Raw genomic sequence first — 23,344 nt, forward strand, 5'->3', positions numbered from 1 at the left:
GGACGTTTGTGTAGCCGGTCAGTGAATCCCCCCCGGTTATAACATTGCCACCACGGGAAGGCGTCCCTCTCCACCACCCCAAGTGAATGAATTACACGAAAATACAGTCTTTATTGGCCCTGTCTCTCCGTCACCATTCACCGCAACCCACTGACTCACCCTGACCCACGCTGACTCACGCCTCATTCACCCCGCGATGACTCAGGTGCCGCAGGTGACTTGGGTGGCCTGGCTGGAGTCACGACCAAATTTACGATCCAGTCTGTGTCATAACGTAGATTTTTATTCTTATTATTTTTTTTTATATAAGAGTTGGAGACGTGAGAGATTCTGTACTGTGCTCATTTCACCTCCTTCCAGAAAAAAAAAAAATAACGAATTCACAGTTACGATCTATTCCCTCACGTAACACACACACACACACACACACACACACACACACACACACACACACACACACACACACACACATAAATAAATACATAGATAGACAGAAAAATTATAAGTTGACTACATTCGCCTCAGATAATTACGTTTTTCTCCCCGGAAAGGTGACGTGTCGCTTTCCAAATTCTAGTGTTTAATTTTGAATCTCACCAAGACCGTTACTAATAGCAATCAATTACGCGGTTCTTGCTCACTCCAGGTACCGTGATTTCATTTATAATATTTCGGTACTTCACGTGTCTTAATAATAACTTTAATAATAAATTCAATAATATCCGTAACTCCAGCAAGCGATTTTATGCAACTGAGGAATTTTCATTCGAGAGGTGGTGTGTATAAGCTTCATTAACCTCATCTTGAATATAATAATCTTACTGAAAGGGCTAATTTACGAATATATTTTGACGTGGAAGTCACTGAGTATATTATAACCTAACATTATACAGTATATTGTGAAACACACACACACACACACACACACACACACACACACACACACACACACACACACACACACACACACACACACACACACACACACACACACACACACACACACACATTTATTGTAAAAAAATCACATACATATATTTTATACTCGTACACTAAGGTAATGTAGCCCAGGTGTTCTTAAAATGCCTCAATACCCACAGGGGGCTTTGCAGTGGGTTCTCGTGAGTATACAGAGGGGCATCCTGGAAAATAATAATAGTAATAATAATAATAATAATAATAATAATCGGTGACGTACATTGTAACACTGAATGGCCATAATGAAGGAATAATTTGTGTATGAATGTTATTTCGTTTCGTATACGTCCATACAATTCAGCTTTTTTTGTTTTTAATGCAAGGAAGAAGGAACCAAAGGCCATTCTCTTTTCTCCTTTTACTGGAAATTGAGAAGTGAAAGGAGAAATAAATTAGAGGGAGAGAGAGAGAGTACCAGAAGCGTCAAAAATGTTTAAGACCCAGTGACGCAGCCTGTAATGTTGGTAAGTCTTATGGCTGCCATTTACGAAAGCGCGTACAATTAACTTGGCACGCACAAAAAAGAAAGAAAAGAGAAAAAAGATACAAAGAATGGAAAAGAAGAAGTAAGTAAGAAAGGAGAAACGAAGAGAAGGAAAGAAGGGAAAAACAAAGAGAAAAGAAAGACATTAAGAAAGAAAAAAGAAAGAGAAAGAATGGAAAAAAGTAAGAAAGAAAACGAAAGAATGGAAAAAAAGAAAGTAAGAAAGAAAAAAAGAAAGCAAGAAGGAATGGAGAAAAAGAAAGCAAGGAAGAAAAAAGAAAAAGAAAAACGGAAAAAACAAAAAAAGAAAGTAAGAAAAAAGAAAAAGATAGAAAGAAAGAATCGTAAAAAGAAAGGAAAAAAATATATTTGTTGTGATGACGCTGTGGCAATCCCTGGACGAAATTAGAATAGATAAATCAATATATAGTCTTTCTCTGGCTGACAGGAAATGGGAGGGGGGAGGGAAGGGGGAGAAGAAGAGAGGGGAGAGGGAGAAGAAGAAGAAAGGAGAGGGGGTGGATAGGTGGGAAGGGGGAGAGGAAGAAAGGAGAGGGGGAGGATGGGTGGGAAGGGGGAGAAGAGGAGACGGGAGGGGGAGGAAGAGTGGAAGGAGGAGAGAAAAGCGGGGGATGGTGGGAGGAAAGGGGATTATTTTATTATCATTATTATTATTATTATTATTATTATTATTTTATCGTTGAAATTTACTCCATTTTATCACTGTTTTATGTTTTTTCTGTACAAACCTATGACGAAAATAAATACATGTTATACAGTATGGTACACACAGTCAGTCAGTCTATCAGTCAATTTTTCTTACTTTGTCTCGCTATCCATCTGTCAGTCTCAGTTTATCTATCCCTATCTATCCATCTTTCATCTATATCTGTGTCTGTCTGTCTCTCTGTAACTCACTAAATATTTTAAGAAACCATTAGCCTAAGGACACGTTACACATTCAGTAGTATACAGACACACACACTGACACACACACACACACATACACACACACACACACACACACACACACACACATTCTCTCTCTTTCTCTCTCTCTCTCTTTCTCTCGTACTTTGGGTAGTGATCAGTACGTGGCTGTCACGCCGGAGGGAGGGGGGGGGGATGGAGGGGAAGAGAGAAAGAGAGAGAGAGAGAGAGAGTGAGTGAGTGATTTGTAGTGGATGTGTATGTGTTCATTTGAAAGTCTTATGTCTGAATCTGAACGTGGAATAATTTGCATGTGTGTGTGTGTGTGTGTGTGTGTGTGTGTGTGTGTGTGTGTGTCGGTGTGTCGGTGTGTCGTGTCAGTGTGTGTGTGTGTGTGTGTGAGAGAGAGAGAGAGAGAGAGAGAGAGAAAGAAAGAGAGAGAGAGAGTTGGAAGAGAAAGCCCAAATGTGCCTAATAACTGTACGGTGTGCCAGCGTTTAACACTAAATGCTTCCTTGGGTACCAGCGTGTGTGTGTGTGTGTCTGTGTCTGTGTCTGTGTGTGTGTGTGTGTGTGTGTGTGTGTGTGTGTGTGTGTGTGTGTGAAAGAAAGAGAGAGAGAGAGAGAGAGAGAGAGAGAGAGAATGTTTTTGTGTGTTTTCTGGTATGTATGTATGTATGTATGTAGCCTACTCGTGCGTGTGGAGTGTGGGTGTGTGAAGTGTGTTGGTGTTTATGTACGTGTGTGTGTACTCGTGCGGATGAATGCATGATTGTGTGTGTGTGTGTGTGTGTGTGTGTGTGTGTGTGTGTGTGTGTGTGTGTGTGTACAATAAAACATACGGAGACCACACATATCTATCATACTTTAATAGATTATCCAGTTTTATTTCTAGCATAATAAAGAACGTGAATGAACAAGTACAACGAAGAACATAATGAAAGAAAGGGTCTGTCTGTCTGTCTGTCTGTCTATAAGAACATAGCGAGAGTAAAGATATCCCACTATTTACCTTTCTAACAATCTATCTATCTACTTACTAAGAACAGCGAAGGTAAAGATATCTATTTATCTACTAATTTAAGCCCCGCGAAAATAAAGTTACTATCTATCAATTTAAGCCCAGCGGAGGTAGATGTATATATTTATCTATCTATTTAAGACCAGTGAAGGTAAAGGTGTCTATTTATCTGTCTATCTATTTAAGGCCAGTGGAGGTTAAGGTATCGATTTTTTCTGTCTATCTGCCTGTCTTTCTCCGCCTGACTTGTGCGGGTTCTGCGCTTGTTAGTGTGGGTCTGGTGGTGGCGTAAGGTGAGGAAGTGTAAATGTTTGGAATGTTCTGTTGAGGTCAGGGAGAGAGAGAGAGAGAGAGAGAGAGAGAGAGAGAGAGAGAGAGGGTGAATTTAATGACATGTTAATTTCAGCAACTACGTGTTTTAATCAGTGACACATGTGCTGCACCTCACACACACACACACACACACACACACACACACACACACACACACACACACACACACACACGTCCTCTCTCTCTCTCTCTCTCTCTCTCTCTCTCTCTCTCTCTCTCTCTCTCTCTCTCTCCACTGCCAGTTAAAAAATCACGTTATACTCCTTTCACCTTGACGTGGCCCAAATTTTCGTCTTTTTGCAGTATATTCCACATAAATCAATGATAGAAAAAAGATAATACTAATATTCTACGTGTTTTTCATGGTAGTTCTATTAATTTCCCTTCTGGCATTATTCTCTATTGTTAATCTATTTTTGCAACTCAACATGCAAGATGGAGAGATGACAATTTTAGGCCAAGTTAGAATAAAAGCAGGTTAGTCTCCAAAATAAAGCTGTATTACATTAAGTACAATTTTTCCAGTGCTGTTAGCTTCCTACACAACTAATACCACACTCATCTACACACACCTCACTGCACGACAGATACCTCACTGCAGAATCGTTTTTCCAACTTACTGAGGTTAGCTAAGCGTTCAATAATCCCAGCTTTAGTTTGTGTGTGTGTGTGTGTGTGTGTGTGTGTGTGTGAGAGAGAGAGAGAGAGAGAGAGTGAGTGAGAGAGGGAGGGCGCGAGGGAAAGGGGAAGCAGGATGTCTAGAGACAGGTGTACTCGTAAGGATAGAATCAAAAGGTTTTTACCTATTTGACTCATTCACTTTCTCTCTCTCTCTCTCTCTCTCTCTCTCTCTCTCTCTCTCTCTCTCTCTCTCACACACACACACACACACACACACACACACACACACACGCACACAGTAAATGAAAGAAAACAGCTGCGGGTTCTCAGTCTTTGGTTCTTTCTTTTTTGCCATATATATGACGCCTCTATATTCTTGCAACCTCAAGCGAATATACTCATTTTCGAGGAGCTTCGGAATTGGAGGAGGTTTGATATAGCCGTTATTAACCATTTAAAAATCAAGAATGAACGAAAAATATACCCCTTTATACAGATAGATAGATAGATAGATAGACAAATAGATGTATGTTATTATTTGTCCCTGCAGTAACACCCAGCGAGAATTAAGGTTTGGTAATTCTGTGGCCTTTTCCCATCCCCCCATCCACACCCGGCTGACTCTTGGCATGACCGTCCCGCCTCACTCCACCCACCCCGAATGAATGAATTACCCTCAACGCACCCAAACGCAACCAAAAAGACAGATTCTTCCCCTTCACGCACCCAAACGCGACCAAAAATACAATTTCTTCCCCAGCTTGTTTACCTATCACCGCCATAACCCTCGCAACATCCTAATTCAAATTCCTACCCCACACGCCAAAATAGCCCGCCAAAACACGCGAAATCAAAATACATCGCGTACTGTCGCACCAGTGACATCAACCGCCAATTTTTGAGATCGCTAAACTGGGACGGAACTCAGGTGGGCGGAAGGAAGATGCTGCCGAGCCGAGAGGTCCAGGAGCACCGGATTGGAACGCGCCACAACCTAAGCCGAAATCTCTCACAACACCGCGCCGTCAGAGATTCCCCAGTGATTTTTGCATTTAATTATTCTGTCCAATAAGGCATATATTTCTCCGTTATTATTTATTTATTAATTTTCATACAGTAGTTCCCTGTTTATTTTTTTTATGTGGGAGTGTCTGTAGGAGTGGCTCTGTCCATCTGTCTCTCTCCAGTGATTTTCGGACACAAGATGCTTCACTCCAGTAGACTTCAGCAATGCCACACCACATCACACAACACACCATGCCACCCTCTCACATTACACCACATCTCACGAACTCACCATCCCACACCACATGCCAGAGAAACTCACCCTCCCACAACCACACCACACCACACCGCGCCACACCACATCAAGGGCATTAACCGGAAGGCCCTGTAGTTCCCACATGTAGTACCTTGGACTTGTTCATCTGTACTATTTTAGTTTGTCGTAGATGGGGACGCCAACCCTCCACTCGCTTGATGTAGTGTTACCTTAACGTGACTGTACACTAAGTAACCAATCAAATGATTTCTTGCAGCCCAGGAAACGATTTATTACGTTGGGTGGTGACCATATAGCCATAGGAACGCCTGGTAGTCTAGTAGCTTAAACCTCCCCAACAGGATGTAAAATATATGTTCACATTGTAGAGTTGGATAAGGTTTTTTTGCTCACATAATGCCGCTCAGGGAATGAGGACTGGTTACTTGTACCTAAATGAACTCTTACCTCGAAACGAACGGATCTTGAATTTGGCTCAATGTTACCTTGTTTTTGTTTTTGCTCGGAGGGCTTGTGGCCTTTGGTTCCTTCTTCCTTGCATAGAAAAAAAATCTAATTAACCCAGTCTCGAGCCTCTACGGTCATGATGCGATAATAAAGAATTAAATGACAAGTAAAATAGGTCACCTTTTGTTTACTCGTATTTCCATATTTATCCTTTTTTTATAAATTACGTTTATACTCTGATTTATTTATTTATTTATTTATTTATTTATTTATTATGGGACAGTGAAGGATTAGAGGACAGGTTAAATTATTTCACCTTTTGTTTTTTTCCCAATTTCCCTCCCCCACTTTTTATAGAGATGGTGTAGAGAGGTAGACCTATATGAGAGACGGAGGTGTAAGTTGGGGGGAGGTCAGCGAAATGGAAGGGACAGGGCGACATGGAGGCGATTTGTTTGTGGCCACCCCTTAAGGGATTGAGGCGTCTGGCTAAAGATAGACAGATGTATAGATAGATAGGTAGATACTTATGGTGTGATTTATTTATTTATTCATTATTTTCTCTGGTTTTAGATTTTTCGTTTTTTATTTATTTTTTGTCCTTCCTGGAGACACTGAAGGAATTCCTAAGAAATAAAAAAAATCCGTGAATATTGTTTTGACAGGAAGTGAGGTTATATTCAAAAATTATTCATTATTTGAGACTAAGGTGCGTCTCACCCAAATTCTCTCTCTCTCTCTCTCTCTCTCTCTCTCTCTATTTCTCTCTCTCTCTCTCTCTCTCTATTTCTCTCTCTCTCTCTCTCTCTCTCTCTATTTCTCTCTCTCTCTCTCTCTCTCTCTCTCTCTCTCTCTCTCTCTCGATCCCTTTATGTGCGTAATTATAAGGAGTCTCTCTCTCTCTCTCTCTCGATCCCTTTATGTGCGTAATTATAAGGAGTCTCTCTCTCTCTCTTTCTCTCTCTCTCTCTCTCTCTCTCTCTCTCTCTCTCTCTATTACTCTCTCTCTCTCTCTCTCTCTCTCTCTCTCTCTCTCTCGATCCCTTTATGTGCGTAATTATAAGGAGTCTCTCTCTCTCTCTCTCTCTCTCTCTCTCTCTCTCATGACCCTTTTATGTGCGTAATTGTAAGGAGCGTCTCTCTCTCTCTCTCTCTCTCTCTCTCTCTCTCTCTCTCTCTCTCTCTCTCTCTGTCTCTTGACCATTTTATGTGTGTAATTGTAAGGAGAGTCTCTCTCTCTCTCTCTCTCTCTCTCTCTCTCTCTCTCTCTCTCTCATGACCCTTTTATGTGCGTAATTGTAAGGAGCGTCTCTTTCTCTCTCCCTTTATGTGCGTAATTTTAAGGAACGTCTCTCTCTCTCTCTCTCTCTCTCTCTCTCTCTCTCTCTCTCTCTCTCTCTCTCTCTCTCTCTCTCTCTCTCTCTCTCTCTCTCATATATCGGCACTGACTGAAACTGTTGACGTGGTACCGAACAATGGCCTGTCGCAATAGCAGTCATCAATAGTGGCAAAGGATAGGCTATTACTATTCGGCACTGAGTCATGTTGAGGAAGAATGAGAAATAAATATAACCTCTCTCTCTCTCTCTCTTTCCATCCCTCGCCCATCCTCACACACCATGCCATCCGCCCTTCCCCCAAGCACACCCCTGTTTTTAATTAACTTTTCTTAATAGCTTATGATCATTATATTTTATTACCTTAGATCACATAATTACATTCAGCGATGATGTAGAGGCCAGGCTTGAGTAAGTGTCGCCAAAAATTACAGGCTTGTCTTCCCATTCGTGTTTCGCCAAAAATTACAGGCTTGTCTTCCCATTCGTGTGTCGTCAAAAATTACAGGCTTGTCTTCCCATTCGTGTTTCGCCAAAAATTACAGGTTTGGCTTCCCATTCGTGTGTCGCCAAAAATTACAGGCTTGGCTTCCCATTCGTGTTCTCAGTTTGAAACCTGTTCATCTGTCCATTTATTTACATCTGTTTCTCTCTGTATGGCCGGCAGTATGGACGGCTGTTTTCGTAGATCTACAAAGCTCGCGTTAGAGAGAGAGAGAGTGAGAGAGAGAATATTTTAATAACGATCAAGAATGTGCGTATGTAAGAAGGAAATATTGCAATAAATGTTCAGGGACCAGCACTCGGCGGGGTGTGAAGTGTGACGGGTTGGGCCATTTGTCATGGGGGAGTCCGTCAAAGAATGCCTTGCGTCGATTTACGGGTGATGCCATTTGTCACGGGGAGGCCCTCTTGGAAACCCTCGTGAGATTAACAACCGCGCAAATTTGCGTGTTTTAAATTTATAAGTTAGTTATGGTCGCTGAAGAAAAGTGGCATTGACGACGAGTTTTAGGGTGATGTTGACTCTGAAAGGGACGCCGAGAACGATAATAATACTGAAGGTAGCGTTGAGAACCAAGTGAACGGCTTTTGCATCGCAGAATACGAGGATAATATTACTGAAAATAATAGTAATGATGATACAGATGGCACTTATCTTAAAAATAACACTGAAGGTAAACGTTTTCTGTATTCCAGTCTGTACCATAGACAGGTTTTCAGAATGGGGGGGGGGGGGAAGGTGGGGCCAAATCCTGTACTGCGGGGGGGGGACTCTGTTGCACATTGTACACTCATTAAAAATCTGAAATTTCAAACGGGGAGACCAGTGGGGGCACAGGGTCTGACCTGCAAGGGGACCTGGATCCCTAGGCCCCCCATGGCTAAGCTACCGTCTAGTGATTTTTTTTTTTTTTAAGATAATGAACGGAGGAAGGAAAAACAAAGGAAAAAAAAAAGTCCATGTTCCTAATGGCATCATCCATTCATAAAATATTGATAACCGGATTTAAATTGAAGTAGATTAAATATTTGTGGGAAACAACTCCCAGGAAGTGAATTCCAGAGAGTAGTAGTTCTGGGGATAAATGAATTTTGATAAGCTGAGGTTCTGCATTTTGGGGGAGAGAGTGTGAGTTCATGGGCGCTCCCAGCTGCCCGAGTATTTCGGGAAAAAATGTGAAGGGGAGGCACAATTAACGCCAGTTCGTCAGAGCACTTACGGTAAAAATATCGATAAAATAATACTAAAGAAGCAACATCTCTACGTACTGATAAAGGAGGAAGGTCCTGCGTAATGGCAGGATTATTGATTAATCTAATGGCTTTATTTTGAATTTTGTCCTACTGCCTCAGTGCAACCGCTCCACATCCACTCCACAGTGGCGAACAGTGTTCGATCTGAGAACGCACATGACTTTTGTATATTGTGGCCATCTGCTCGTCAGTGAAGAACTCACGAACTCTGTACATAAGTCCCAATTTTTTGGAAGCATTTTTAGCAAGGGATTTCACATAAGCTGTCCAGCTTAGGTTGGGGTTTAGAGTAACACCTAGGATATCAATTGTAGTGGATATGGGAATATTGACATCATTGAAAATTATGTGACAGTCTGAGGGATTCTTGCTGTTGGAGAAATTAATGTATTTTGTTTTCTGAACATTAAATGAGACCAGATTTGTTTGTCCCCATTGATTAATTTTAGAAAGGTCCTGGTTCAGAGAAATTGCTGTGTTTATTTGGGAATTTATGATATCAAATTGTGTAAAGGAGGTACTAAATGTGAAAGAACTATGAAGGGTAATGGTGATGATGATAGTGACCATGGTGGTACATGTTAACATTGTCTATATTGCAGAGTATGATGGTGAAGGTGGTGTTGATGGTGATAATGATGGGATTGAAGTTGAACTCTGTATTCCAGAGTGTGATGGTGATGATGACGGTGATGGTGATGGGAGCCAGCGCCACCCTGGACCCCCCACCACTTCACCTCCCCGGGGATGTTATAATCGGTAAGAAGTATTGGTTTGACGTTTCGTAGCACCTCTGCCTAAGGGATTTATTTAGCATATTACACCTTAACATTCACTTCTGTTTTATCTATATTGCTTTAATATCGACATAGTTTGCATTACAACGTGCAAAAGTATGATGTAATGTACAGACCAAATCGCTAAGGAAAACGTGTTAAGAACGACCCAAAGACATATGGTGTGGTGTTATGTGTGATGATATAGGTGTGTAGGTGCACAGGAGCAATGGTTGTGGTGATGGTGGTGGTGGCGGAGCTTGTGGTGGAGTGAGGTAGCTGTGGTATTACATGTGTGGTGTTATAGCCTACGTATGTTTGGTATTATTTATGTGGTAATACATTTATGATGTGGTGTGAGAGGAAGTTGTGGTGTTAATGGTGTGGTCTTAGAGAAAGGTGTGGTGTTATAAGCAGGTGTAGTATGTTGATATGGTGTTACAGGTGTGGTGTGGTATTGCTGGTGTGGTAGGGGACATACACGGCAGCGGTGGTGGTGGTGGTGGTGGTGGTGGTGCGTGTGGTGGAGTGAGGGGCATGTGTAGTAATGCTGGTGTGGTGTGGTGATAGTAGTATTGTATTGTAGGTGTGGTGTGGTGTTATAGGTGTGGCGTGGTGTGGTATTACAGGTGTGGTAGGGGACATACACGGCAGCGGTGGTGGTGGTGGTGCGTGTGGTGGAGTGAAGGCATGTGTAGTGATGCTGGTGTGGTGTGGTGATAATGGTATGGTGTTACAGGTGTGGTGTGGTATTACAGGTGTGGTAGGGGACATACACGGCAGCGGTGGTGGTGGTGGTGGGTGTGGTGGAGTGAGGGGTCGTGCGGTGGAGCAGGTGGTAGCGGCGGAGTGGGCCTTAACGACCATCAACAATCAATCACAGCACGACTACACTATCGGTAAGTCATCATCATCATCGTCATCATCTTCATCATCATCATCATCTTCATCATCATCTTTGTTATTAGCATCATGTTTTTTCACTTACTTTATCGCCATATATTTTACCATCATCATCATCATTATCATCATCATCCTCTACATCATCATATTTGTCTTGGCAAGCATAATTATCAGTATTACATCATCATCATCATCATCATCATCTTTGTTATTATCATCGCGTTTTCTCACCTATTTTATCGCCATATATTTTACCATCATCATCATTATCCGCATCATCATAAGCGTGTTGGCAAGGATAATTATCAGTATTACAACTATCATCATCATCATCGTCATCATCATCATGTTCATGATCATCACCACAATAGCCGTGGTAGTCATACTCATCAGTATTATATGCAGCATTATTACCATCATCATCATCATCATCATCATCATCACCTCTCCGAAAAAAAAAAAATTACTTCTCTTAATGAGCATCAAAATTTTGGACGTATTTTCCAAGTGTACGTTAGTGTCCTGTAATATTCTGGTCAGTAGGGAGTTACAGACAGAAATAGACAGCATACATTTTTTTTTTTAATTAGAATCTTCAATTATCATTTAGTATGGGTTACAAAAGTACAAATAGAGTTGGCATACATTACGTTTTATTTATATTTTTTGTATATCATTTAATACAGGTTACAGAAATACAAATAGGGTTGGTATACATTACGGTATACTATACTAAGTAATACAAGTCACAGGAATACAAATAGAGTTGGCATACATTACTTTTTATTTAGATCTTTTTGTATGCTATTTATTACAAGTGGCAGAAATACAAATAGAGTTGACATGTATTTTTATTTAGAACCTTTGTATACCATTTAGTCCAGGTTACAGAAACACAGTTGGCATGCATTTTATTGTATGTAAATTCTTTTTGTATCATTCTGGAAGCCGCAACACTATAAGGCAATGATGTCGCCGAAGGGCAAGAGGGAATGTGGAGAATATGGCAAGTAAACACAAAATGACAAATACTTGGAGAAATAGCTATCGTCGACGCAGTACAGCCGTGATACAAGGCAGTGTGACATAGAGTTCCACCACAAAATTATGTGGAGAAAAGCAAGGGGAATTTGTCCGGACAGACTGTATTATTCTTCCTGTTGTTGTATCAGGACTGTGGGTGTATACGCTTGTGACACTGTATTACTCTTCTGTTGTTATATCAGGACTGCGGGTGTATGATGCTTGTGGAGATCCAGACACAGCGCTGCGGCAGACGGTCAGACTCCTGCAAGATACACAGCCTCCGCACCCGCCGCTCCTCGGTAAGTCAAAAATTACTGCTGTTTAGTTGGGAGAAGAACAGAAACTCACCTAAAAGTTCACCCAATATTCCAGTGTGTCAGCTTCAGCCTCAAGGTATGTCCGTTACGTTACCTGGCACTTTATATCGAAGAAAATCATCTATGAGCAGAGAAACCTACCACGCCTCTCAGCTTAGGAATATTACCCAACAGAGTAAGGTGAGAATAGAAGAGGCGAATACCAGGTGATCTCGTTGGCGTAGGTGGTTCTCCAACACCTCTTCTTTTGTGATTTTATCCTGCACATTCCGGCTGAACATTCTCTTGTATGTTATCTATTGTTTTTGCAATACATACACATCTTGCGTAAATAACATCTATCTATCTGTCTATCTTTTTATTAGTTTGTTTGTCTGTCTGTCTGACTGCCTCAGGGTCGAATCCAATATCTTGGGCATATATAGTATCTATCTATCTATCCATCCATCTATCTATCTATCTATCTATCTATCTATATCTATCTATCTATCTATATATATATATATATATATATATATATATATATATATATATATATTACACTCCTGTTATGGTGATTTGTTTTTTGTTAAAATTAGTCAGGATGCCTTGTTCCCCAGGTGTGGTTGCTGTAGGGTCGCATGATGTGGTGGCGGGGTCAGCGTCTCCCCTACACGCCTTCAACACGCCCCTGCTCATCACCGCTGCTGCTGCTGCTCACATCGCCACGCCGGCTGATAATGTGTTTACCACAGCACCACACCTCACGGACCAGCTGCAGGTACACACATTAAACTCTTCCATACGATTTTATTCCTGATATCTCCTGACGATTTTCTTTTCTTTTCTTTTCTTTTTTCTACATCTCACTGGCCAGGTACAGATACACACATTGACGTCTTCACTACGATATTATTCTTGCTATCTCCTGACATTTCCTCCTCCCCCACGCTTAGAAATGACTTTTCCGTGGACCTTCCGAACTGGAGGAGATAACCGTCATGAACCCCCTTACCACCAAGAGATTCACTCAGCCGAATATAACCGTTTGGTAACATAAAAATAATAATAATGATCCATCCATCCATCCATTGCCAGACGCCATATATCCCAAACGGGGTGGTCAAGGGCTTAGAGTTAATTGTTTTACAGGGAGGGGCACTAATCCTCCACCAACCCCACTTGACACGTAGGGATGCCAACAGTATCTGGTGTTCCCAGGCGGTCACCCATCCAAGTACTAACCAGACCCAATAATAATAATAATAATAATAATGTTGATAATGATGAATAACGAAAACAATACATCAGTCAAAAAGGGCATCCATCATCCATTCCTATGTTGCCCCATGAGGAGCGTAGAAGCCCATGGCTAGGCAAGATGGTCCTGACATTTAAGATGAGAGTGACCAGGCTCACTCATCTCTTGGGGGGCATTACGTGAGCAATATACCCCAGCCATTCCTTGGATATAAACCCTCACCGGCTCAATCCGATTGGAGTGCCATAATTACCCATTAAACCACCAGGCGCCATTATTTGGCTATCTGGTTACCACCCAGTATAGTAAATGGTTTCCTGGTGCACAGGAAACCATTTGGCTTGTCACTCAGTGTAGAGTCAGTCACAGGCAAAAGAGGAAAGAATAAAGGAAAGATAGATGGAAGAGGGAGTGTAAAGTCACCCGTAGGCAGAAGGACGAGGAAATAATGAAGCAAAGAACGACAAATGAAGAAGGAAAGAAAGGAGGAGGAAAGGAAAGGACAGACACCCGAGAGCAGCTCTACATCGAGTGAGTGGATGGTGAGTGCCCCCCGTAATTAAAAGTTAATATATATTTTTAGTATTTTTGTTATTTTTGTGTCTCATATAAAGCAGCTGAACAGTATGGAAATTTTTCCTTGTTGAATAAAAAAAAATTTGTACAGCCTGCCATACTTGTGAAATACACCTGCTTCCCGACTTACAAAATTGAAGCTGTGACCTTTTGGAGATAGGTTTTTCATCATCATCATCATCCTTACCTCTTTCCCACGTAACATTAAGGATGAAGTGAGGCCAGGTTCAAATATGAAGGAAAGAAAAGACACGTTATAGGGAGAACTAACCAGCTACAGGCCTAGTGGAATGGGTCAGGCACTCAGCCACTCATCATCCAAGCTCCTAGAATCCTGACAGTCTAACTGACCCAACTATCTGCATATGTTTTCTTATACTGTATATATTTCTCCTACAGGGGAATAGGGACGCCTTCATGTGGTGACACCAATATGACTGCGTAGAAAAGCTGCTTGGTTATACAAATGTCCCTCACTCCCTTCCATGTCTCCCTAAAGGAAGATGGTAGACTGCAAAAGAAGGGAAACTTCATTCTGCTGTCCACCAAATTCACTTGAGGCTACTACTACTACTGCTACTACTACTACTACTACTACTACTACTGCTACTACTACTACTACTACTATTATTACTACTTCTACTACTACTACTACTATACTACTACAACTGCTGCTGCTGCTGCTACTACTACTACTACTTCCACCACCACCACTACTACTACTACTACTACTACTCCTACTACTGCTACTTTCACCACCACCACCACTACTCCTACTACTATTACTACTATTGTACTATTGTTATTACTACTACTACTACTACTGTACTACCACTACTACTACTGTACTACTACTACAGCTACTACCACCCGCAGGCAGTTCTGTCAGCGGGTGTGCGTGTGGGTGGCGGTGTGGTGGGTGTGAGTGTGGTGTGCAGTTGTGAGAGGGCGGGCCGGGTCCTGAGGGAGAGGGCAGCGCGGGCAGGACTCTCTGTGCGACACTTCCTACAAATCAAGTCCCACTCCACCCTCACCAAGGATGTTGAAAACTTTATTAGCAAAGAAATGGTAATGCTCTGATCAGATGTTAAGTGACAGATAATGTAACTGTTTTATTAACAAAGAAATGGCAATAACCTGGTTCTTTATTAGCAAAGAAGTGGTAATGTCTTGATCCTTTATTAGCAAAAGAAATGGCAGTGTCTTGATCAGATGTTGTGACAAACAGAGTAGCAGTGCAGGACTCAGTTTTCTCATACTGTATGTATTTTTAATGTAGAAATGATAACACAGTTTATGTTACAGTAATCAACTGCTGTTGGTATAAAGCAGTACACATAACTTACAGTATATCACATTCCAGATGATGATATTTCTGTGTACTCTATTGTTAAAAATCTTGCATCATAATACCGACACTTTAGAGATTATAATTGTTAGCAAACTTTTGTGCAGAGGTTTGGTGGTGTGGTGCTGGTGGTGCTGAGTGCTGATGAGCTGAGCACCTTCACAAGAGAGGTTAAGGATGATACCGTTAGGCGGGCACGACTCAGATGGGTGTTTGCCACCCTGGGGGAGGAGGAATCCACTCAAGAAGATACACAGCGAGAGGTAAGTGTTATTTGTGACAGACATTACCCTCATATTGTTCTTGTCTAAAAAGTGGTGGTCTAGTGGTTAGGCTGACCTAGTTGAAGTGATGAGCTTCCTTAGGTTGCATCCTCAAAAGAGACTGGAAGTTGTCACATCATGTAATGCCACCAAGGGAAGTAGACAGGTAGGTCATCTGCCCTTAACTGTACTGGACTTCAGTAGCCTAGGCTAGGGGCCACTGCACCTGAAAAGGAGCAAAATGGAGTTAGCATTTTTCTTAAAAGTATGTAATTTTATCATACTGAGGTTTTCAGTGTTAGTAGCTCATAAAACTTTTGCTTATTAAACTCATACTTATCAAGATGAATCACTAGAAAGTACTGTACATAGGTACAGTATTAAGAACAACATATGGTATTTCATTATCCACTTATTGTACTGTTCTGAAGTTATAAAATTCTTTTGCTTCACCAACCTCTGATGATCAGGTTCCCTGTACTTGCTGTGTTACTGTAATGAGGCTGTGATTTTCTCTGGTGTTACTTGCAGCTGATGACCAAGTTCCCGGGGTCATTACTGGTCAAGGTCCACTCCCCTGCCATTCCTGGTTTCAGTCAGTACTTTGCTGAGGCCATCTTGAGCAACTCTTCCGTGGTGGCACCCCTTGCTCAACAGTACATTGACACCATCTCCCACTGTGACCCTCAGGTGACTCCTATATTGTTTTCAATTGTAGTAGTACTAGTGGTGGTGATAGTAGTATGAGTAGTAGTATAATAGTAGAAGAAGTAGTAGTAGCAGTATGAGGAATAGTAGTAGCAGCAGTAATAGTATGGTTAGCAGCTGTAGTAATACAAATGTAAAATTCCATTACTATACCATACAAGAATTTTTGGATTCTGTACACTCTTATTTACAACAGTTTATCATCACTTTTCAGACTCTGCAGGTCACGTCAATATCACCATGCCTGGATAAGGATGAGCTGGCCAGACATGTTGGTGAATCACCCACCACATCCACAGTGAAGGCAGTGTCATCCCTGGCAGCAGCATTTCGACTGGTGCAGATTGAGAGGTGTTCTTCTGGTGTACATTGCCTCCAGGCCCTCCAACACGATCTCCATCAGGGTGAGGCATCTAGCACTCTGGTAAAATGAGTGCATGAGATCCAGTCCTGTCCATTTATCTATAACAAGATGCCTTAATCCTGGAGGGAGTGGCCGCAAACAAATAATCGCCATGTCACCCTGTCCTCTGTTATCAAGTTGCCCTGCCTCCAGTTCACATTACCTTTATATATTCTTCCACCCCATCCCTCCCTTTCATCCTCCACCTTCCCCCACCTCCTCACTGTTATCCTACTTTGGAGAATTTTAGTTTGAACTGTTATGTTGCAATTTGAGTACTCTGTGTCAGGGTCAAGGACACTAAGCTGATCTGCAGTAGTTTATTGTATTCTGTAAAAAAAAAAAAAAAACAGGATGTATTTGAATTAAGTTAGAGGAAGATTACAATGATTCATTTTAAATGGCAGATAATATGATTAATGATATGGTATCGTGCTAAAGTATTGTAATGATATTGCTTTGATATCTTTAACATTCATTTAGTAATACATATATGTATTAAAGCATTTTGTTGTCCCCCTCTCAGTAGTGTTTCATCACTTCGTACTTTTCAGATGTTCTTGAGGCATTGCTGAAGCTGTCATTCACAGTAGGCAGCGGGGCCGATCGTATCCGTTACACTGCTGATGGCCGGCTAGTTAACACCTTCACCATCAATCATATTACCCCACAGGGCATCCGCCAGGTCAGTAGCATAAGAATCCCTCCTAACTGAAATACAACACAGTCTCCTGGACCCTTGACCCTCCATTATTTGCATATAGCCCTCCAAATATAATATGGGTTTTTTAATACCACTTTCCTTTTCACCCTTTTATGGCTACATTCTTGTTTTCTGTGTTCCTACATTTGTGTGCATGTGTGTCAGGTGGGAGTGTATCGCGAGGACACTGGGGTGGTTTGGTCAGCAAGTGAGGCGGGGCGACCCAAGGAGGAGATGAGGCGAGGGAGGACACTGGGGCTGGTGGCAGTGCACAACAAGGAGGAAGACTCAGGGGTGAAGGCTGTCCTGCTCACACATCAGGTAGGAGTTTGAGTAGATTCACAGAGGCATCACTCCTCTCATTTCTCCATATAATGCAGGTACATGTAGTGTATAACCACTTCACTCGTATGATGTGCTTTGTATTTTATTCCAGATACCATCATATTATTAAATTGACCTTAAGGTAGATTTTTCAAATAGCAGTATGATAGTCTAGCCTCAGATCCCTGCTCTTCAAAGTTCTGTCACTGTTTTTACTGTCACTTGCAGGACTACATAGGCCGAACATGGGCATTCTCAGTATTGGTGGTGGCATGTGTAGGTGTGCTGGCATCACTCTACATCATTGTGTATGTAGCCATCAGGGTCTGTGATGGCACACTTACTGGACCACAGGTCAGTACCATGCAATACAGTAAACTCCCAATTATCTATCATCCCAATATCCAGCCCAATGCAATATCCAGGACTGCTGATTCAGCTCCATTAAAGCAATCTCTGGTGAAATTATGCAACATCCGGCACTGAAACTAGATGTAACCAGTGGTTCTCTGCAAAATCCGGGGTCGAGGTTTATCAACTGGCTCATAAACGGTAGCCAGCCGGGGCTGTATTACTGTATTGTATCATTAATTTATTGTATTTAATGCTTAATTTTTATCTTTTACTCATGGGAAAGTTTTTAGGATAGAAGGTCGAGGTGGAGAGTAATGCAATATCCGGCTCAACACAGAAAGTTAAGCCAGTGGGGGATTCTATGGAATATCTGGCGTTTCTTGTTATTCTGTGTAAGGCTTGGCTGAATTATGCTGGATAATTGAGAGTTTACTGTAGTTTATCCTGGTAAGTAATGTACTGTAATAATAATTAATCCATCCATCTATCATCTGTTCGATTATTGCCCCATCAAAAATGTTAATAATGATAATAATAATAATCTATCTATCTATCTATTCCCAGATGCCATAATCCCATAAGGGATGGCCATCTGACTTTGAGTTATTTGTTTTATGGGGAGGGGCACTAACCCTCCACCAACCTACTTGCTGACACATAGGGAGCATGTATGGTTTGGTTATATGGTTACCACCCAGCGCTGTAAATGGTTTCTTGGCTTACAGGAAACCATTTGGCTTGTCACTCAATGTAAAGCCACCTGTAAAGGAAAGAAAAGCAATAAGAAGTGACAGGAAAGATGGGAGAAATAGGAAGAGAGGAGGGCAGGCACAGAAAAAGAATGATAATGGCTAAGGAAGAAGTAGGCAGCACTACATCAAGTGAGTGGATGATGGTTAGCACCACCACCACTCATAATAATAATATTGATAATAATAATTATAATACTGTAATAATAATAATCTTTCATTATCTACTTCACCCCATCTTCACTTTGGAAAAAAGTTCAGGATGATGATGATGTCTGTACTTTTTAACAAGGATGATGATAATAATAACAATAATGTCTCTTGTATACTGATATACAGTATTAGGCTACAAGTAAAGATAGTCTTTTCTCTCAAAAAAAATCAGAGCTGCTGTATGATGGCAGTGATAAAGAACAGAGACCATATTCTGAGTGGTATAGTAGGCTTTGTTGCACCTCTTCCATAGTGCTCTGTTTTGCATATTGAATTTTAATATTTTTATTTTCTTTATATTGCTTTAATAGTGACATCTTTGCATGAGTAACATAGAAGAGAATGTTGGGTTGTAATTTACAGAATAAATCTCTCAGGAATACTCTTACAAAATCTCCAGAATTGCCTAGGTTATGACTGTAAGTTGTATGTAATACTAAATTTATGGTGTGTTATGTATTGCATTGTGTTGTCAGGTACTGGGTGGTGTTCTGCTGATGAGTGTGATGGGTACATATGCATCGTGTGTGGTGTATGTGCTGCCCCCTGCCCCTCTCACCTGTGCACTAAGGGAATGGGCTCCCCCTATGTGCCTGGCCCTCAGCTATGCCATACTGCTAGTCAAGGCCATGCATCTCAGGGCTCTTGTGGCAGTTGGGGTTGGAGGTCAGGTGAGGAAAACTGGGGTAACTTACAGAAAGATATTATTTCCACTGTGTACTGGAAATTTATCATTGTAAAGTACATGAGCATCTTTTTTTTTTTTTTTTTTTATTTTTTTTTTAGCACAATTTGTAGTATTGCATCATTCACCTTTATTTAGAAAGTTAGTATGAGTAATCTGTAATTTGCTGCAGTTGCGGTTGGCTTAATAATGACAGATGGTCAGTAGAAAAACCTAATGTATGTATGAATACATAAACTCCCTCTTAATGCTAGTCTCAGCAACAGCTATTACTTTTCATTCTTGATAAGTCTTTCATATCCTCTCCTTGATGGCTCACACATACTGTTATTGAATTACAGGTGTCTCAGGCAAACCTGCATGTATCTCTGTTCTTCATGGTTGGAGTTCAGGCAGCCCTATGTCTGCTGGGCCATGCTGGGGGTGTGGATGCTGGGGAGGAGCCATTGGTGAGGGTGGCTGAGGGTGGTGGGCGAGAGTGTGGCCAGAAACATATGGCCACACTTGCTGCTCGTGTGTACCTTTTGTTCCTTCTCATCCTCAGTCTGGTTCTCGCTGCTGCCAACCGCAATATTCACAGGAACCATAATGAGGTGAGAAAACTTATTGGCTACATGCTCAGTAGTTTAAACTATAGTACAGCAGAGTACAGTACTGAAAGAACCTGCCATTGCTTAGCTTGTACTCCTTGATCCACTATATGAAATAGTCTTTATCCATCTGGTATGAACCCTTTCTTGGCATACATACATACATTCATACATACATCATACATACATATATATATACATACATACATACAGAATATAAATAAATACTTACATACTACATACATACATACATACATATCTATTATGAAAAGGCAATAGAGCCACAGTGCAGTGAATTTAAAGCAGTATAGTTTTATTAGCCTTTTGTCCATTTTCACTGGAGATCTGGATGAAGAATACTACTTCCATATCTCTTTTGTGTATGTATTTGTAATGATGAATATGCCTCGTACTGTATTCTTGTTGGTTAAGGGGAGGCTCAAGAAAGCTCCCTAGTATCTCTTTCTTTCTAGCTAGTCTATTTCTGTAACTGGTTTCTATGTACTGTATATTCTTGTATGTTATTTGTGGGATCTATGTTGATACTGGAATAGAGGTAAATATCATACAGAAGAATTATAATCTGTAATATGTAAAAAAAAAAAAAAAATGCTAAGGAAAAAATGCTAGATAGCCTTGTCAGCTGACAGTACGGTAATGCTGTCATATGTGTGTACAGGGTCGTTGGTTACTGCTGACTGCATGTGTGTCAGCACCGGTGGTGTGTGTATGGGCGGTGATGAGCTACCTGGCCCCACCTGTCCTGGAGCCACCCACCACCAGTGTCGCACTACTTGTCCTGGCGTCACTCATCCTGGGCCTCGTCTTCACACCCAAAATGAGGGTCATTGCACGCCAAGCTCACAAGTTCAGGTCTTCTAAGTTTTGATATTACTGCATGCAAAGTTTTTATTAGCTTCACATTATTCACAGATTCACTCACAAATTCAGGTCTGACACTTATGTTTTGATGTTTCAGGATACATTTTATTAGCTTTAGAGTATTCACAAATTACACTATTTTTAATGTCACCTGGTGATCTAGTGATTTAAAGGCCCAATCAGAGTAATAGTTATGTATATGTTCAATCCAAAAGCAGACTTGAGGATTTGCAGTCATGTCATGTCACTGAGGGGAGTTAGCTGGCCATCTACACTTAATGTACTGGTCTATAGTAACATGGCTTTGGATCCATACATTGTAGAAGGGATAAAATTGGACTGTCTTTCCTTTTTTTTTTGTATTAGTTTTAGTCCTTATGTAACATCTAGTTTGCAGAGGCATCAGAAAAGACACGGGTTTGGGGTAATCAAAGGCAAAATGTACTTAGTACATCAGCCATATGGCTGAACTGCGGATAAAGCATAACTGAGCAGTTAAAATTATTGGCATTTCACCCAGTACAGTACAGTAGTGCAGGTGTTGAACCATGCACAAAATTATACTATATAATTATGTTTCTGCAAGTAACAAGCTTTAGGACAGATGTCCATATGTTGATATATTTTCTAATCATGTTAATGCTTCATGTGATAATCGCTGGCTTGGCCCTAGCTGATAAGTACAATGAATCACATAAATGTGGATGTTTATGCCTATGGGATGGAGTCAGGAGTCCAGGAGCATAAGTGGTGAGTAAATTAGAGCATGGCCCATTTAATTGGGCAGACTTTTGCTGATTCTCCTTCTGTCAGGTTTTTCTTGTTCTCTGGACCCTACCTCACCCCACCTTTAGCTGGAAAAAGAAATCTGGATAATGATGTTGATGATGATTTTATGTTTCAGACACAAGCGCCTGGGAGCAGCAGCCTCTGTGTCAACAGTATTCACAGGGATGGAGGACAGCCCAAATGTTGGCGTTCCCACAATCAAGGATGGTCTCAAACCTCTGCCTGCCCCCAGTCCTCACCTTCCCCCCAATCAGCAGGATACCCTTGACTCCTCACGGTCCTCCCTGGCCTCACAAAATAGCTACCGTGCAGCCTTCAGTGCAGTGTATGGTTTGCCTCAGCCCTCACCGCTCAACTCACCTCGACGTGTCATGAGAAATCCAATTTATGATGCCTCCCAAGGGGCTTACCCATGACTTTTGACTGTATGGGAACCTTGAAATCCAAATTACTGGTATGATGCCTCCCATGAGGCCTGCCTATGGTATTTGGCTGTTTGGAAACTAGGAAAACTTCCAGTTTGTCGTAAAATTTTAGTAATATTGTACACCCTAGTACTGTATCTCCATGCTGTGTTACAATGGTGTTGTTATTTCATTGACACACAAAGATTTTAACTGTTGAAACAAGATTCCAGTATACTTATGCCTTACTTTTGAGCTTAGTCACTCAATTTATTTTTTATGCATTATTGAAGGGGTATCGAGAAGCTGTCAGACACTGTATAACATTACTGTTATAAAGGTATTATGCAACCCAAAGAAGAATGAAAAGTAAGCCTTATTCCATTTTTAGAATGGTACTGCTGCAGTACAATTAGCCATCACTATTTACAAGGAATTCATTAGCTAAAAGAAAACCATTTGAATATGAAATTTATGAATACCCATGTCCTGGTTGATCTGGGGTTATTATGTTAAGTGTTAGTGGTGAGACTGACAAAATGAGAGGTAATATGAAGGTACATAATTTTTAGTTCATATAAATTTTATGTACAGTACTGTATAATATTGTACAGTAATATCTACCCTCATTGGTGATGCATTCAGAGATGTAAAGAGGAAGGTAACTTTTAAAAAATCAGAAAATAGGTTATTTTTTCACAATGATCCAATGAGGAGTCCACAAAAGTGCATTAAGGGTTAGACAAGGGCTCCAGGTGAATTAGGTGGACTGAGGTGGAAGATGTGAGAAAGCGGGAACTGTAGTGTAGTAAATGTGTGGGAAGGTAGAAGCCAAATAGGGGGGGAGGGAGGTAAATGGGTAAATGGGAAATTAGTGGATGCTTAAGACGGAAGGTGAGT

General features: G+C 41.2%; 1 protein-coding gene across 1 annotated transcript; it reads left to right on the plus strand.

The window, feature by feature from the left end:
- The first annotated feature begins 196 nt into the window (after positions 1–196).
- On the plus strand, positions 197–22,956 carry LOC145404441 (uncharacterized). Its single transcript, XM_080275959.1, has 16 exons — positions 197–214; positions 9,794–9,950; positions 10,726–10,866; positions 12,097–12,195; positions 12,813–12,973; positions 14,906–15,097; positions 15,485–15,640; positions 16,172–16,330; positions 16,563–16,752; positions 17,306–17,436; positions 17,620–17,775; positions 18,007–18,132; positions 19,571–19,765; positions 20,121–20,372; positions 21,049–21,242; positions 22,156–22,956. The coding sequence occupies exons 1-16, from the start codon at positions 197–199 to the stop codon at positions 22,454–22,456; spliced, it is 2,628 nt and encodes an 875-aa protein (XP_080132085.1). The 3' UTR covers positions 22,457–22,956.
- Positions 22,957–23,344: the final 388 nt, after the last annotated feature.

This window comes from Coenobita brevimanus, chromosome 63 (genome assembly GCF_032717465.1).
Source record: "Coenobita brevimanus isolate Jiangsu-jjx chromosome 63, ASM3271746v2, whole genome shotgun sequence".
Classification (NCBI taxonomy): domain Eukaryota; kingdom Metazoa; phylum Arthropoda; class Malacostraca; order Decapoda; family Coenobitidae; genus Coenobita; species Coenobita brevimanus.

Coding starts and splice junctions, on each gene's coding strand:
- LOC145404441 (XM_080275959.1), top strand. Junction 12,974..14,905: donor ACCTCACGGACCAGCTGCAG/GTACACACATTA, acceptor TACCACCCGCAG/GCAGTTCTGTCAGCGGGTGT. Junction 16,331..16,562: donor TCTCCCACTGTGACCCTCAG/GTGACTCCTATA, acceptor ATCACTTTTCAG/ACTCTGCAGGTCACGTCAAT.